The sequence below is a fragment of the Botrytis fragariae genome (genome assembly GCF_013461495.1).
Source record: "Botrytis fragariae strain BVB16 chromosome Unknown tig00000037, whole genome shotgun sequence".
NCBI classification, from domain to species: domain Eukaryota; kingdom Fungi; phylum Ascomycota; class Leotiomycetes; order Helotiales; family Sclerotiniaceae; genus Botrytis; species Botrytis fragariae.
The window spans coordinates 279,763-296,769 of NW_023500990.1; the positions used below are offsets into that span (position 1 = coordinate 279,763).

At 42.5% G+C, this 17,007-nt stretch overlaps 6 protein-coding genes across 6 annotated transcripts; 2 read left to right on the top strand and 4 right to left on the bottom strand.

Moving 5' to 3' along the window:
• Positions 1 to 1,294: 1,294 nt before the first annotated feature.
• On the bottom strand, positions 1,295 to 2,724 carry Bfra_011421 (putative mitochondrial 37s ribosomal protein nam9 protein; the record flags this gene model as incomplete). Its single annotated transcript, XM_037341748.1, has 3 exons — positions 1,295 to 2,095; positions 2,152 to 2,589; positions 2,692 to 2,724. 3 exons carry the CDS (start codon positions 2,722 to 2,724, stop codon positions 1,295 to 1,297), a joined length of 1,272 nt encoding a protein of 423 aa, XP_037194605.1.
• Positions 2,725 to 3,314: 590 nt separating this feature from the next.
• On the top strand, positions 3,315 to 4,806 carry Bfra_011422 (putative rna-binding la domain-containing protein; the record flags this gene model as incomplete). Its single annotated transcript, XM_037341749.1, has 3 exons — positions 3,315 to 3,707; positions 3,762 to 4,597; positions 4,647 to 4,806. 3 exons carry the CDS (start codon positions 3,315 to 3,317, stop codon positions 4,804 to 4,806), a joined length of 1,389 nt encoding a protein of 462 aa, XP_037194606.1.
• Positions 4,807 to 6,561: 1,755 nt separating this feature from the next.
• Positions 6,562 to 7,755, bottom strand: Bfra_011423 (putative mitochondrial 54s ribosomal protein 3 protein; the record flags this gene model as incomplete). Its single annotated transcript, XM_037341750.1, has 1 exon — positions 6,562 to 7,755. One exon carries the CDS (start codon positions 7,753 to 7,755, stop codon positions 6,562 to 6,564), a length of 1,194 nt encoding a protein of 397 aa, XP_037194607.1.
• Positions 7,756 to 8,083: 328 nt separating this feature from the next.
• Positions 8,084 to 8,587, top strand: Bfra_011424ca (uncharacterized protein; the record flags this gene model as incomplete). Its single annotated transcript, XM_037341751.1, has 3 exons — positions 8,084 to 8,112; positions 8,195 to 8,377; positions 8,503 to 8,587. 3 exons carry the CDS (start codon positions 8,084 to 8,086, stop codon positions 8,585 to 8,587), a joined length of 297 nt encoding a protein of 98 aa, XP_037194608.1.
• Positions 8,588 to 11,937: 3,350 nt separating this feature from the next.
• Bfra_011425 (uncharacterized protein) lies at positions 11,938 to 12,312 on the bottom strand (the record flags this gene model as incomplete). The annotated part of the gene is made up of 1 exon (XM_037341752.1): positions 11,938 to 12,312. One exon carries the CDS (start codon positions 12,310 to 12,312, stop codon positions 11,938 to 11,940), a length of 375 nt encoding a protein of 124 aa, XP_037194609.1.
• Positions 12,313 to 13,774: 1,462 nt separating this feature from the next.
• Positions 13,775 to 16,527, bottom strand: Bfra_011426 (putative dna replication licensing factor mcm3 protein; the record flags this gene model as incomplete). Its single annotated transcript, XM_037341753.1, has 2 exons — positions 13,775 to 16,395; positions 16,455 to 16,527. The coding sequence occupies 2 exons, from the start codon at positions 16,525 to 16,527 to the stop codon at positions 13,775 to 13,777; spliced, it is 2,694 nt and encodes an 897-aa protein (XP_037194610.1).
• Positions 16,528 to 17,007: the final 480 nt, after the last annotated feature.

Consider the following 17,007-nt stretch of genomic DNA (forward strand, 5'->3'; position numbering starts at 1 on the left):
TTATGGTTAGTTGCTAATTACATACATAAACAAGTACATTTGGCCTTGGGCTCGGGATCAATGAAACGTGAAGCGAGTACCGAGGCAAAAAAATGAAGCTAAAACCCCCACAATGTTACCACTTCGCGCCGTTCCTATATCCAAGAATGCCGCAAACACCCCACAATATATTTGGAAATCCCCTCGGTCGCATTGAACATTTTCATTGTGGATAAATTTCGGTCAAATTCTCAGCCAAAGTGATGAGTCCTGGTGGTCCATTGTCGGAATGAATTATGAGAAATTTGCATAATTATCCGTCTTCCACCATCCGGTTATACCTTTTTGGAAAGGGGGCGATGTACTTTCTGTATATACGAGTATATCCTCGGTCGTCCGGAAAGGAACGTTGAAAACATCCAAAGTATCATTTGACCCCCTCGAAGGAAACAGACGTTTTTGTTCATAAATGTTGCGCCTATCATCGGATATATCATTATCAGGAACGATCTTTGACATGTGAACTGTCTCAAATCCATCTTGTCAGCACCGTCGTTGCTCGTCTATTAAAAGCTCCGAGGATGATATAACCGACTTCTAGTGGTCTCTTGCACCATGAAGGCTCAGTAATATCTTTCTTTTTAATGGGAAACTTTGGTACCAAACGTGCCAGTTCTATGAATGGGGGCAAGCCCCCAACCCCCCTTGGCTCGCTGCGCTCGAGATTTCCCTATTATGATAACCTGGGGACGTGATATTACGAATCGTAGGAAGGCTAACATAGATGTCTTCTGCCTTAGATTTCTACCTTCCTCCGCCCATAGCTTACAATCCGTTACACACTAAGCTTTGAGAATATGTATATACACATGTAAAGACATGTCCTTTCCAAACAGTCTGCCTCCACGGCAGTGGCCCTCGGAGAGCCAGCGGAGCGTCATTCCAATATTTTTCGTAAAAAGATCAGTGTTAGTTCCTATATCAATATAATGAAGTATAGTGATCAAAAGATCTGCTTCCGCTTCCGCTTCCCCTATGCAGCACCCTTGATTCCCCCGGAGACTCAGCGGAGCCTCATTTGAAAAGTTATAGTATGAAATTGTATCAGTTTGGAGTATCAGTGACAGCCTAAGATTATGATTTGAGAATTTGTCTTCATTTAGTAACTCATTTTCATGCATGTACCGATCTCATCCCCTCTACGCTTTCGGGTGTATAATACAGAATCTTCATACATGTCACATCATTCGTTGACTACTAGGTATTTCCAACCCTCCCTCACCACCTCCACCTACTTTTACTATTCCTTCTCCCACTATCTCCTCCTCAGATACCAATTATGTGCCAACTGCAACAATTCCATAGAAAATGGACTAGGCACTTCACTCAACCCTGGTCTCGCTACTGGATGTCTGAGATAGACCGCACTACAAATCTTCTGATTGACCTCTAGATACCTGGGAATGAATGCAAAAGCACTCATGTAAGGTCTTGGTTGCCAAGGCGTCATATATGGTTTTGATTCATCAATTGGATTTTCCCTCGCACGTTGAATCGCCAATTTCAACTTTTCTTGGTAATCAGGTGCGTCTTCTGCGTTGATGACTGCGGGGGCTTCTGAAGCAATTGTTTCCAAATCTTCGGATTTGGCGAGTTTAGTGGTGTAGGAGTTAAGCATGGAGGTTAAGTCTGCAACGGATTTGCGGTTTAGTTGGGAGAGAATAGCTCGAATTTCGCGCTTAAGTTTGCGGAGGGCGATCTTGCGTTTGCCGGATGGGGCATTTTTGCTATCGGTTAAAAGAACGTCGGCGTGTTCTTGAAGGGTACGGAATTCCATGCGAAGGTTTTCCTTTTGCTCTTTTTCTTTGGATTCAGGAGTTTCTGTGGGAGTTGCGACTTCACCACCTTCTGTCGCGGCTTTTGCAGCTGCATCTTTTTCTCTTTTGGCGGCAGCATTTTTTGCTTTTTGATCATTCATTGCGCGAAGAGATCTTCTGAGTCCTCGACCACTTTTGATTTGGTCTGCGGTTTTTGGGGCGCCGGTTGCGAACAGAACTCTCTCAATATCCACTTGAAACATATCTCCTGGATTTAAAAGATATCCTGGGTATGGCATCTGATATTGTGTGAGTATATAGTAAATTCTAGCCCTAGACATCATCGAGTCCATACCTTCTTTCCATTGACCTTAACCTTTCCGTGAACGACGAATTGCCTGGCTTGTCTCGTACTGCTTGCGAATAGCGCTCTGAATATAGCTGTATCCAATCGTCTTTCGATAGGTGCGTAAACCATGGACATATAAGGTATTTGATTCTTGTTGAACTGTGGACGAGAAGAACTGTTCAACTGTTCCACCCCGGATCCTCGTCCAGCAGCCAACTCTGAGCCATCGTGTTCAGCTAAATATCTATGATCCATAGGGATAACAGCTTTTGCTCTCGGCCTGAACATTCTCGACCATTGCCCCTCTCGAATTTGTTCTCCATGGTATGCTCGACTTATCGACTTTGCTTTCCATTTTTGTTGAAAGAATGTAACACCTTCCGGCCTTGGCTTATATCTTGAGAGATTGTATAAATTGATTTTATTCCATGTTTGGCGGATTTTCTAAGGGGGGAATGAAATAATTAGCCCATTATGTCCCTTGATCATGTAAAGTGCATTGTAGGGCGGGGAAGGGCAATATCAGGAAGCAAAGTTCTCACATACCACTTTCTTCAACTGATGAAATCTTGACCTCATGATTAATTGTATATGAGGTGGTCGTCGCTCAGTATAACAAGCTTGAATAAAGATTCAATTTGACGACGATGATGTTGAAATTCATTAATCCTCGAAATAAAAAAGTACGCTAATGACACTAGCGTGGACCTTTTAGTTTTCCACCAGCAAAAAAAATTGACCATACAAATTAATTTTCCATCGCTGTAGCTTCTTCCAAAACCTTTTAAGCTCTTGAATAAAATCCAATCTAAATCTTTCGCATTGGAAATTCTGCAACAATTTCTATACAACTACATTTTAAAAGCTTTTACTTAGCATTCATATCTTTGATCGATCTTACAGTGAGCTTTATCAATTTACTTGATAATATCTCTTAAAAGATTGCCAGCCTCTTCAAGGGTCGCGCAACACTTTTTTTTATCTGACTCTTCACCCCGCCTCGTTCGCCTTATCGAGTCACTTAAGACGGATTTTATCTGTTCAGATAATAAAATTAGAATCTACAGTATGTTTCAATTGATAAATCATTGTCGCAATTACTCGTTCGATTTTGCTAGCTACATTCACATACTAAAATACATTAGTTACGCAACTTTTCGCAAACGATCATGTCTGATATCAACATGGAAGGCCAAGAGCCAGTCGCAGCAGCTCCAGCTACTACCAACGATCAAGTAAAGATCGAAGCAGAAACTACCGCAGCAGCACCAATTGAGCCAGAAACAACATCAGCTATCGAGCCAGAAATCAAGGACGACAAGATGGAAGATGCTGAGGTTACAACTGAAACCAAGGAAGAGAACGCAGAGGCTACCAATGGCGATGTCAAGAAGGAGGAGGAAGATGAGAAGAAGGACAAGAAGTTCAACTATGACGAGCCAAGATTTTACGACAATGGAGTTTTGAAGACAAATGCCAATGAGGTTCACGGTCAGAACAACAGCAAATATGACGCTTCAGTTCTTCCTGCGTCTAATGATATGGGATTAATTCGCCGACAAGTAAGAGAATTGCTTTGATGTCGGGGGATCTTTACTAATTCTTTTTGTGTGAAGGTCGAATTCTACTTCGGTGATTCCAATTTACCAACCGATCAATTCTTAATGAAAACCACTGGAGGTGCAGAGAATAAGCCAGTCTCAATCGCAACTATCCACTCATTCAAGCGCATGCAGCGATTCCAGCCATACTCCTTGGTCGTCGAAGCACTCAAGCAGAGCAAACTCCTTGTAGTTGAAGGAGAGGAAGGAAAGGAGACTGTCAAGCGCGTAAAGGCTTTTGATCCATCTGCAAAGTCTCCAAAACGTGAGGCACGATCAGTTTACATTAAGGGTTTCGGTGATGAAGAGCCCAGCTCCCAATTCGATATCGAAGCTTTCGTTGCTCCATACGGTGAAGTCAACTCTGTCCGTCTTCGTCGTACCGAAGAGAAGCTTTTCAAAGGATCTGTCTTTGTCGAATTTGCGGATGAAGAAACTGCTCAAAAATTTCTCGCTCTTGACCCAAAGCCACAATGGAAGGGAAAGCATGTTTTGGAAATCAAGTCCAAAACTCAATATATGGAAGAGAAGAATGAAGAAATCCGAAATGGTACCTTAGTTCCAGGTCAACACAGAGGACGGGGAGGACGCGGAAACTTCAGAGGCCGTGGTCGCGGTGGAAACTTCGTCAAGAAAGAGCGTAATGGGGAAGGCGATGGGGACCGTGATCCAAACGACTGGAAGAAGAGACGTGAAAGTGACAGAGAGAACGGATTCCGAGGTGGTCGTGGAGGTGGACGCGGTGATCGCAACCGTGGTGGCCGTGGTGGAAGAGGAAATGGCAATGATAGAAAGGGTGGTCGCAATGATCGTGGACCACGAAACGATGATCGCAATAAGGAGAAGAACGGGTATGCTTTATATCTTTCTATTTCATATCAAATACTAACGAATAAATAGTGACGACAAGGAAGTCAAGACCGAAGCTTCTGCTACAGAAACTGCCGCCGCACCTCCAACAAACGATAAAAAGAGAGCCAGAGAAGATGATGGAGGAGCCGATGAACATCAAAATAAGAAAGAGAAGACGACTGCAGCTGAGGTCCCAGCCCAAGCTTAAATAATATCCGGTCCAGTCTTACATTGATTCCTGCGTTTCCTGTTTCAAAACGACACGGTTATTCAAGGGCGTTTACGAGTTTATTCTTTTTATTCTTTTTCGGTGGGAGGGGCATCTATGCAACAGTGCATTTGTAAAATGGATTTCACGGCATGGTCATTGCATATTGGTACATGAGTGGTGATTTTTCGAGCCCTGATTTACATAATGGGGATTTCATTTACTTCATTTTGAAGAATGACGTGTGTATGGATGGAAAAGTGCGCAAACAATGAGGGAAGAAACCCAAAATTGATAGGTAAAGGGGTTTAGCGAATACAGCTGAGAGTTTGTAAGCCTTTTCGTTTCGCTAAAAGCAAATGATAAGAGGAGAACAAATTTTACAATATAAAACTTACATTCAAAGATCAACCAAGCTTTCATAATCGAACGGACTGCATGGTAGCTTCCCTCTAATTACCTATGGAAGTGATCCTGCTGTAGTTCAAGTCACGCATCTCTTTCTACACTATCCAATAGCACCTGTGAACCTCATTCTTTGATCTAAATCCTCATATTCCCCCGGACCATCCTCTGTACGAAGTTCAGAGATACCTCATCTCTACCACCCTTCCTTTCTCTTTCTTCTCATCCACTACACTACACTTCACAAAACATTCCTATCTTTCTACAACCTTTCCTTACCTCCCACCTCGCCCAAAAAGCAAAACATCGACTTTGACAAGATATCTACTTTCATGTTTCAGTTACTCTACCTGCTGTTGTGATTTCTGCAGCTTTTTGGGGAGCCTTGAGTTGTGGGTGGTGGATGTAGTAATTCAGCTCGAGAGTCGAGATGGATAACCCCCCTCTCGCTGTTTCTATGTAAGATGTGATATTCCAAGCACCACGATTCATTTAAATGACAGTGAGAAGAATAAATGGGATCGGAGGGTATGTGTGAATCTCGTTTTATTTTATTATATAGTAGGATAGGATAGGGTAGTTGGGTGGATGGGTAGATGATGGGTAGATGATGGGCAGATGATGGGGATGGTGTTGAGGTCTGGGGACGGGAGAGGAGGGGAAGGGGAAGGGAAGGAAGGGAAGTAGAAGGTAATAACAGCAGAAGGTAGATAGACCTAATTAGGTTAGATTGAATGATACCTACATGTAACATGTAAAACGATTCATCATGCCATGTACTTCCTGACATAGGATTTAAAAATTCCAATTCGAGCGAAGGGAATACTTGTGATTGGGAAACCTTCAGAAACGGAGCTTGATGCGAATCAAAAGAGGGAAATTGTATGGGCGTGATGAAAGTTTAAAGAATCATGACTTCCTTTATTCTGTCTGTATACTTGAAGGAATAACTAATATATTGCGTGGAGACATTATCTGTTCATATATCATATGAGTATTCATCAAGTGAGCTAGATATGATTTTTGGTCTTTTTTTTCTTTCTTTTGCTGCTGATTTACTCTATAGGTATCAACACGTCTGCTTGGTTTCCTTCTCAGATCTTTTGGCTTTTATTTTGTAGTCCCGCCATCCAAATGCATTTGTAAACCATCACCTGCCGCTCTTCCCCCACCCAGTATGCAACTGCATAGTAATATACAATAGATCATGCCATTGATCATATCCCCTCATTTATATCAATATGAAGATGAGAAATGTAAGAATTTCCTCTCTGCTTTCTTCTGTCCCATGCACGTGCTCATTTCATCGACACACGTCGTATACACATCCACATCATACAATCGAAGCTCTTAAGCAATGATCTCTCCAATATCCACATGTACTGGTTCCCAACTCTTCACTCCCTCTTTCCCTCCACTTGGAATTTCCATGTCACTTGGCAACGACCTACGTCCTGGGCTATAAAGATACCAAGACTTTAATCCCGCAACACTAGCTCTAATTCTCGCCTCATTCAAACTTGCACCTGGTGCCTCACCCAATTTTTCTCTTCCGCTATAAATTCCTACTACGAAGACTGGACTTCGAGAGTGTCGACCTGTTTCACTCAAAATTCTAGCAACTGGTGCTTCAAAATCTTCGCGTGCGCATAGACGGGCGAGATCGCGGACTGGTTGGGAAAATTGAAATAGCTTGTCGAGATCTAGGTGTCGGGATAAGATATGTTGTTCGATGAATGTTTTTGCTGCTGCGCGACCTGCATGGAGATAGACTGCACCAATGAGTGCTTTAACGAAAGAGGCGTAGGCATTGTTCATTGGTTGAGGATTGGTGACTTGATTCGATTTCCTGACTGTGTCTCCGAATTCATCATCATAGACGACTCTAGATGCCATTCCTCTTCTAAAATAAGGCGCTTCTTTTCTGGTAGTTTTTCCTGTAGAACCGGTCTCTCCATTGGGCGACAAATGTTTGTATTGAAGTAATCCAACATCGACTTCTTGCCCAGGAGCAAAAGCAGGTTGAACACCCCAATCTCTTCCAACCAGATGTAAAGTATCAGGACCACTATATGCCAAAACGCTTGCGTAGAAAACGGCCAATGGTAAACGTGGATATGTACAAATAAGATATTCGGAGACGTGGTAATTTAGGAGATCGCCTCCAATACGAGAGAGTCCTGCATTATTGAAAGCTGGGTTGTTGTTGGCGGAGGGGGTAATGAGGGTTTGAGCGAGTGTTTGGAGGGGTAATTTGGAGGGGAGAGAAAGACGGGCGTGGAGAGCTGCTACTTTCGCGGAGGGTTTTTTGGGGGAGGGTTGCTGGATTGTTGGTTCGAGGGATTGTTCGCCATCTTCAAAAACGATCTCTTCTGATTTGGGAGCAAGTGTAGATGTTGAATTCATACGGACATATGCAGGTATCGAAGTCGTCCTTGGGAGAAGATTTTGTGCTAGAGCATGCCGCCTCGGACAAGTAGAAACCGATCTAGTATTTTGAGAAAGCAATTGGTTGCTCCATCTTTCTAAATGTAACCTCTTCATCATTTCTCCTATATTCCCCTTTCCAACACTTCCAGTTCGAGTGTAGGAATTATGATCGAGTAATTGTGGCGGATAGAAATTGGACCGGCGATTTTGATAACAAATTCCAAAATTTCTCGCCCAAGCTCGTGTGTGATGCTATGTTTATTGCACTAGTACCTTTGCGGTTAGTGGGGACTGGATATCTGAGGAACGAGGAACGACATCGTCAAAATTGACCAGAATCAAATACCTTAAGAAATCCCTCGCACATTTCGCAATTGATTAAAAATGGTGTGTATCTTCTTCTCCTCCTCAAACTGCAATGACTGCCAGGAAATACTAACAAATGTCCCAGGGCGGCGGCGGCAAAATTCCGTAAGTTCTTTAGTTCCACCAAACCGACCTTTATCCAACCAGCAAGTCCGCCCAAGCACATTATCTAACAACATGATGTTAGATATCCCAAACACGTCTGGTCTCCAGCTGGAGGATGGTATTCACAACCAGGTAACTGGAAAGCGAATACCGCGATCATGGCGACGGTCATTGTTGGGATTACTGCTGGAATGTGGAAATTGAGTGCGGAGAGAGAGTTCAGGACGAAGTTTCCGGAAGAGGGAAGGTTTTTCCCAAGTCGATAGTGAGTTTGGTTTAAATTTTTGCAAATGGGACTCTAGAGAAAACTCGGAGACGCTGGACGAGTGAAGAGCCGGCCGCAGAGGGCTGCAAGATACTGGAAGTGGAATGTGACTGACAAGATTATAGCTGGAGTAAACAAATCAAGGAGCACGAGGCACAGAAGAATAAGAGCATTACCGATCGTGTGGTAGAGAAGGTCACTGGAAACTAAATTCGAGAATGGGGAAAGAAGTGTACATATTTGGGTCGTCATACAATGAATAGGCAACTTCGAGAACAATGATTTCACTCCTTATCATAACGGAGTTTGATGTGTTCTGTGACATGACATTCTGGGCATCTTCGGAAAGGAAAGAGAGAAAGCTACGTTGTCAGATCGAACGGCAACTGGTCTGTGTTGTTGGTTTGATATTGTCTATGATTGTACGAATGCTTCTATGTTGAAGAATGGTTACCGCGGTTAGTACTCGAGGTAAAATATATTTGAGGACATTAGCTTTTTGCACCGAAATACCCTCTACAATTGTGCAGCACACCTTATTGATAGATTAGTTCAACCAGTTCATGCTGCTATCTTACAATTCACACCATGATTCACTCCTCACTTTTAATGCGTGTTCATTGTTTTTCCACTTCCTGGGTCGAGATTATCCAACAATTTGTTACATTTCGATTTTCTACTTAAGCTCCACTTCAGTGGAAGTGTATGTTGATCATTCTAGTCATATCCCAGGCCGTTATCTGGAAGAGAGTTGTACAGTGAGAGTTCATTGCATCAACACAATTCATACATTAGGATTTCAACGTTTGAAGATAGATAACTCATGAAGAGTTACAATTAAATTGTCTGTATACCATTCAGTATTATGTGTGTTAAAGTGTTCTTCGTTGATGTCTACTATTTTAGTTCTTAGCTTGAGGTATTCATCACTAATCTCGGGGATCTCTCAAATTATTGAGTTATTGAATTTGTGATACAGAGGATTACATTGTGATAGTTGGTCAATGGAGATGCCCTACTCGTGAAGTCCTAGCTAAACAAACTGGAGGCGAGTGTTTCTACTCTATACCTCGCTTCTTCGAGACCTCATGGATTGAACATCAATTTCGGTATCATGATCTGGTATCGTTTCTGCTCAAGTGATGGTGACTAACAACGGTGGTAATAACTTGATTTCAACAGAAATCTGCAATCCGGTAAAGCAATTTTCGCAAGGACACTTCCGTCTCTTCATTCCTTTGTATAATTGTAAAGATTTGCGATAAACGGTCAGGTTTAGTTCACTACAGATTAATTAACTTGCCTATTAGGCTTACTTGATTGATCCACTGAAGCTCATCACCCAGCTGTTCTTTAAGCTATGTGGTGGTGGATTGAAAATTTCAAAGCAGAGGTAGATACTCTTATACTGTTGTTCAATACGAAAAAATTATCCATCAGACTTGGCTGTGAGACCGAACTTTCATTATTCTATCCTGGGTTTGAGCGTATATGAATTTGGGAAATCCGCCGCTTCCGAGACGAGTTCCTCATAATGTAAGCGATGCTGCCTCGTAAATTCTATTTTTTATATGTGTGAGCGTCGTGTACAAATCTGAGCCTAGACTTTGAAAGTCATCTCGTCAGGACTTCGACAGCATGTGTCCTCAATATTGCCACACAATAGATTTCATTGTGAATTTTCCTTGACGACTGTCTACCAGTGTACCAACCTCGCGGATTTCATCTCACTACTCAACATTTAGAACCTCTTCCGAGATGATATTCAACTACCAAAACATGTCCATCCATTATGAGTGGTAATCATCTTCCTCAGCAAATGTTATTTCTCCCTCCCAGTAATTGCGATGATCAAGTTCCACACCTTCCCCGCTACCCAGGTTTACTGTTTCGGTCCATGCCTTTACAATACAAGTTTACATCTCTCTTTTGAACCATGGAAGCATTAAATAGCATCTACACTCTCTATCTGTGCAGTTCGGAGATCACCTATTGCACGAGTGGCTTATGGTAAATTGATTCACATTCATTGGGCCTTGCCCCGCAGCATTGAAGTCACATCCAATGTTCATTGGTATATATAGTTGTCATGGCCAAAGCTTATGAACTACAATTACGAGCTCTCGTCGAAATCATTTCCATGTAAGACTACGGGACTGCTAATTCAAAGCGCGAAGTGGCAGAAAGACATCTTCATCTCTCACAGATGGCTCTTCAAAATTAACATGCTTGCAGGTATCAAGCTTAAGAAGAATTGCAAATTCGGTGACAATGAACGAGTGTATCTCACAATGGAAAGTGAATTCAATTTTTGTTGTCACCCATCAACAAGATGTTTTCGATCCAGTAGGCCGAACTATTAAGCCAATCTCTGCCCTTTAATTGCAACAGACAAACCAAAAGGCCACCTACCACGTTTCTTCCAATGCGCAACACCCTTTGAGGAATACTGGAACGTCCTTCTACTTTAGTTCTCAGTGTGGCCATGAGAAGCTAAAGCTTTATAATAGATTCATGCTCCAAAAGAATTTATTAGCTTCGCGCTAAAGCTCCACACAAGTCTTTGTCCAGGACTAGTGAATATTCCGCCCTGTCTGCACCTCTCAGACTGTAGAATATTCTCGAGGTTGGAGATATATAAAAGGCCTTGAGTCTCATCATCATGATATAAATATTGATGAAGAACCGTCCAAGAAACCCGGCATGCGCCTTCGTATTCAGCATCGTCGATTCCCCAACAATAAAAATCGTAAGAGTGCGGAAAAAGGGTGATTGAGATGTTTCTCAATGGCGCCCTTCGACTGCTGACTGTCAATGAACATAATTGTTCGAGTGGTCTTGTTGTCATTTTCCCCTTCTACTCATATATAATATCGCATGACAACGAAAATCACTGTCACCCCACAATATTACAAAATGATAGAGTCTAAATCCTTGACCACTAGTTGAAGATAAGCTTTTCAACATGCCGTGGTCTTATGGATTCTTAACCACTGGATGGTATCAATGCTGTTGATATTCTCTATCCTCATGGATTGTTAATCTTCGTAGAAAACAGTATACCGCGCTTTTATACTCTTTCGAACGGGAAATTCTCTTACAAACTTCCAAGTACAATCTAAGTTTATCTACAGACCTATACATGTGCTGATCAGCACATACACCATTCTAGATAACCTTGTAAAGTGCTGATTCTATATCTCTATCTTAAAGAATAAGTCAGTCGTCCTCTGTGGCTAACGCCATTATGTCCATATCTACCACTCCCTCCTATCTTTATATAAACAGTCATGAACATTAGACTATTAGCACACACAAATACAACAGTCACACCCACACATACATATGAAATCCAGCAATCTACAATCAGATAAACCACAGGATGTTTCCATTTATCAGCTGACCAAAGCACATCGACTGCAGTTACAAAATCACGCTTCCTCCACTTCCTTTCCTTCCCCTACTTTCAACTTCCATTAAAATCAAGAACTCCATTTAAACTTTCACCAAATCCAACACCCCATACTACCCAAGCCGTCTCAACCCCCCTATCCTCCTAATCAATAAAACTGCCTAAGATGATACTTTTCCACCGCAGCCTCAGCGCCACGCAGATCAAAGGTTCTATGCAAAAGCAGCGTGTCCTTCACAATCATGCGTCCTCGTTGCTGAAGACGCTCATCCTCTTGTCTGAACGAATCTGAAGTTAGGACTGACTCTAATTTTCGATAGATGCTGAAAAGTGTCTGCGTATGCTCGGATACATCTAGGCCACTGTTGCGCTCGTAATCAATGGCGAGAGCTAATTGCGGGAGGGCTAATTCGTAACGACTGATGAGATTGGCGACCTGTTCGGAGAATGTTTCGGGGGAAGAGGTAGAGGCGGTGGTGGAGGGGGTGGAGGGAGGATGGGATCGTCGGTTGTTATAGGACATGATGTTAAGAGATGTGAGGGTCGATGTAGTGGTGTGTTAGGTATTAGTGCGTTGAGTATTAATACCTTAACGATTGCTATGCTGGTGTATCGGTGTATAAATCAAAAAGAAAAGAAGTCAAGAAAAGAACGACTTGAGAAGACTAAGTAAGCCTAACTCACTCACAAAAGATAAACCATTCATCGATGAAATGTCCATTCGGAGTCACATCTTCAAATGAGTCTTGACGACATCGTCAGTCATTTCATTCGCGAGACGAATTCTGACAACCACCAGGTGCTGATATTTGTTATTATTGTTCTATTCATAATTCAATAGAATGTGTGTGTTGCATATAAACCCTGAAACTTAGGAATACAGGATCTCTGTAACCTCACTTAAATAGAAGATATGCAATACACACAGAGTCTAAAACTCGGCAACAGAGGACCTGCTCGAAGGCGAGAGAGCACGTTCCGTGTATCTCCTCTCCCTCTTTCTCAACACCTCTTCGATTGTATAGTCTCCATTTATTCAGCTTTCGATCAAATAACCTTGAATTATTTGATCGGAGCTTTGATGATCAAAATCACCATGTAGCGTTTAGTCAGCTTGCCTAGATTTACATCGCTTCGCCCAATCCAGAAGTCAATGCATTTCGAATGTAAAATCTCTCCAAACCCCCAAGCCTCCACAACATCTCCCCTCACCTCAAAAAGCATATTCCACTTCCCCCCTTCCTTCCATTCTGCCCTCTCACTCTCCCATTCACACTCGCACTTCCACCCCCCATCTCTTACTCAACATGTTCAATCACACAACAATCCTCTCTTCCAAAATCCAACCCTCAACTTCCTCAACTTCCTCAACCTCCTCAACTCCCATAAGTCACTCAACTACATATTCTATTTCCAAGAAACTACAAATCACATCCTGCATCCCTCTCCTTTCTACCTAGGCCCTCGCAGCACTTCATACTTCGTGCCCACATAGCGTTCCAGGCATACCTACCTACCTAGATAAGCAATGAATAACAAATAATAAATAACTCGTGCTCATGATAATTATCTCGATTCGATTCGACATGGATACCGAGTCGAGTCGAGTCCAGTTGAGTTTACTTTTAATCATTCAAATTTATTTGATCTAGATAATAAATGAATGAAAAATTATTGTTCCCATTTGATCTAGATAGACGATAGAGTATCACCGTTTCAAGCTCCATTTGATAGAGATGAATAGACAATAGAGTATTATCATTCCCATCCGAGACTCACACTCATCTCGTCTATCTATCTAGCAATATTTCACCTAGGTAGTCGAATTTGAACATCAAATCAAATCAAATCATCCACTTTACGTATACACACCCAAACTCTCAGATCAAGATCAAGATCAATTACTCAACTCCTCATTATCTCATTCCCATTCATTCCCTACAGAAATTCCATTCCATTCACATCCCTTTTCCTTATCCCGAATTCTAGATTTTATAAACCAAATCGCCCTCAGTATACATGATATCATTTCGCTCATCCATTGCCCTCAGCGCAGCTACTGCCTCCTCCCTCTCAAAACTACCTCCTGCACCACCTCCAACACGTCTATTGACCGCCTCGATAATAGCATTGACCTCAGCACTATCATCCTCAAACAGAGATGTGTTCATCATTTGACCCATTGTTGTACGGAAGACTTGTAGACGGTTAGGTGTAATACCTGTCGAGACATTCAAAGCTGCAGTTCCAGCTGCAAGTTCTTCTTCTTCGTCGCCCTCCTCTACATTCTGTGATTGAGACTGCGATTGACTCGAAGTACCTCCCAATGCCTGAGAAGCAGGTAAGGAAGAAGCGAAGGAAGTCTGGGATTGTGTTGGCACGCGACTCGAGGATGCTCTTGCTGAACGACGTGCTGGACTCGCTGAATATAGATCATCATTTTCCTCATCATTTGGTACCCCGCTTGGAGTCGCGCCATTCCTTCTAGACGAAGAAGTGCCCGAAGCTCTTGTTCTTGCTGTACCTGGTGTACGAGTTGCCCTCGTCGATGGTGCGTGAGAAGTAGGAGCTGGTGAATCATCATCATCTGAGGATGAACTCTCGTTTCCTGACGATTCGTTTTCAAGAGGTCTAGTCTTTCTCCTCTTTGATTTCTTTTCATCCTCAAGCACTTCCTTGAAGAGTGCAAATCTCAAAATACTCTCAGCAGCCAATGCATCTACCTCCTCAACTCTATTACTTAATCTTGACTTTGCATGCGCAGTACTCAGACGAATAATGGTTTCCAATGTTCTAACTGTCATGGCGTTTGTCTTTCGTTGATTTCCTTGCATGTCGTCATTTCTTAGGGCTACATATATCTCGCTAATTCTATCACTAGCTTCTTGAGTCAAGACTGGCTTTACTCGAGTTTTGGCGTATTGAATGTATTTCTTCATGAAAGGGATACTGAGAACTTCAACCCTGCGATGCGACCCTCGGCCAGTAGTAACAGTTACACCGGCGTGTAACATCTCGTTATATTTTTCGTAGACAGATGTTACTTGATTGGCATCTGCTTCTTGTTCAACACCTACGCCGAGTGTTTGATGTGCTTGTTCACGGACGGGAGCTCCTTCTTCGGTCTGTGGATCTCTATATCTGTGCATTCTTAAAACGTGCTCAGATATTTGTCGATCCCTGAAATCATCGATATCATCCGTCACTACGAACAATAAATCGAAACGAGAAAGGAGAGAATCTGGAAGGGCGATATTCTTGTGAGGGTCTTTGTGGGTGTCGTATTGACCGAAAATAGGATTGGCGGCTGCGATGACGGAACAGCGAGCGTTGAGAGAAGTATGAATACCAGCTTTAGCGATAGTGACTGTTTGTTGTTCCATAACTTCGTGAATCGCAACTCTGTCTATATCGGACATTTTATCGAATTCATCAATACATACCACACCGCGATCGGCCAGAACCATAGCACCAGCTTCGAGACGGCGTTCACCGGTTTCCTTATCGGATGTAACGGCGGCTGTGAGACCAACACCGGAAGAACCTCGACCTGTTGTTGCAATTGCAAGTGGAGCGGTATTGAGCACGAAACGAAGAACTTGAGATTTGGCTGTGGACGGATCACCAACCATAAGGATATTGATATCTCCTCTCAAATGAGTCCCGTTCTCGAGATTCTTTTCCAGACCACCCAACAACATGAGAAGAATAGCTTTCTTGATATGCTCGTGCCCATAGATACTTGGTGCTAAGGATTGAGAAAGAAGATTGAAAAGATTCTTCTTTTTTGCAATCTTGTTGATGTTTCGAATGTCGGTATCGGTAATGGTATGTGTCGCAATGCCTCCTCCTGATTTCGAAGATAAGAGAACCACATTATTAGCTAACACCACCGTCTTAAAAAGCGCACTGCTATGTCCTGCGTTTCTGTTTCCTAAACTCCTGTAAATTCCAACAAGCTGTACTCGATCACCGGGTTTAACTTTATCAACCAAATCATCATCTAAAATAACATCCACACCTCTTGGAAGTTGACCTGCCGGTGCTCGTTCCGGCATCTCTTGAATAGATATTGTTTGATGATCTCTGTATGTGCTGTATCCATATTCCGTAACCAGCGGATTTCCTTGTTCATCTTCCTGTGGATAAACACTCGATGTACTGGCTCCACTAGCAGTCATTGTTTGATCCTTGTATTCGCGGAAATGAAATATCTTCTTCTTCTCGTTATAATGCACACTCTTAACCACCTTTGGCCTCACTAATGAACATCTTGTAACAATTCCCTCCAAACTAACCATCCTGTTCAAGTGCGTACTCGATAACGTTCTGGGATTACACGCAAATTGCCCAAAGCTTCCAGAAAAGGCACAATAGTACATAGTATCTTCAGAAGACTGCTTAGCATTGGTATTTGGAAGTGTTTGCACGATTTGAAATAGTGCGCGATCGAAGGCTTGGGCAAAATCGAACGGTTGTTCGAGAAGCCCATTTGCCAATTCATGGTTGTGTGCACGAACTTCATCGATACTGACGATTAAACGTCGTTGATGCTTTCGAAGCATATCAGTAATTTCGGATCGATAACTTCTTGCGGCGCCATCAGCTGTGATTATTTATATTAGCACTTGTAGGTAAATAGAGGGGATTGACAGGAAAAAATACTTGGATCAAGAAATTCTTGTGCAGACCGCACACGATCGGCGACAGCCTCATCTCTTAATTGTGCGCCGTCCATTATAGAGAGTATATCAGGTTATGTACAGGCGTGGTGTTAAGGTTTAACCTGAAAGTATGTCTGGTGGTTTGTTGTTGAAGTTAAAGAGGGGCGGTATGGGGTTGCTGTGGTGTTGACAATCGCGAAATTTCAATTCAAAAGGATATATCGCGTAGAAACGCGGGTTGTGCGCGTAAAGTGGTTTTGGATATCACGTGGTATGCTTGCTTCCCTTGCTTCCTCGGCTGGTCAACTATCCAACCTGTACCGACAGAGTAACGAGACGTACTACATGATCAACTCCCTAATCTTCTGATTACAAATGTCACACTCGAATCTCACCATGCAGGTACTTATATGACATGACATTGCACACAACAAAAATTCTCCCCCCTGAAAATCAGATCTGGGTAAGTAGGTAGAGAGAATCTGAATTATGTATATGATAAGATTATATATAAGCGAAGTAGAATATAGTTCTAATTAAGGTCATTTTTGATT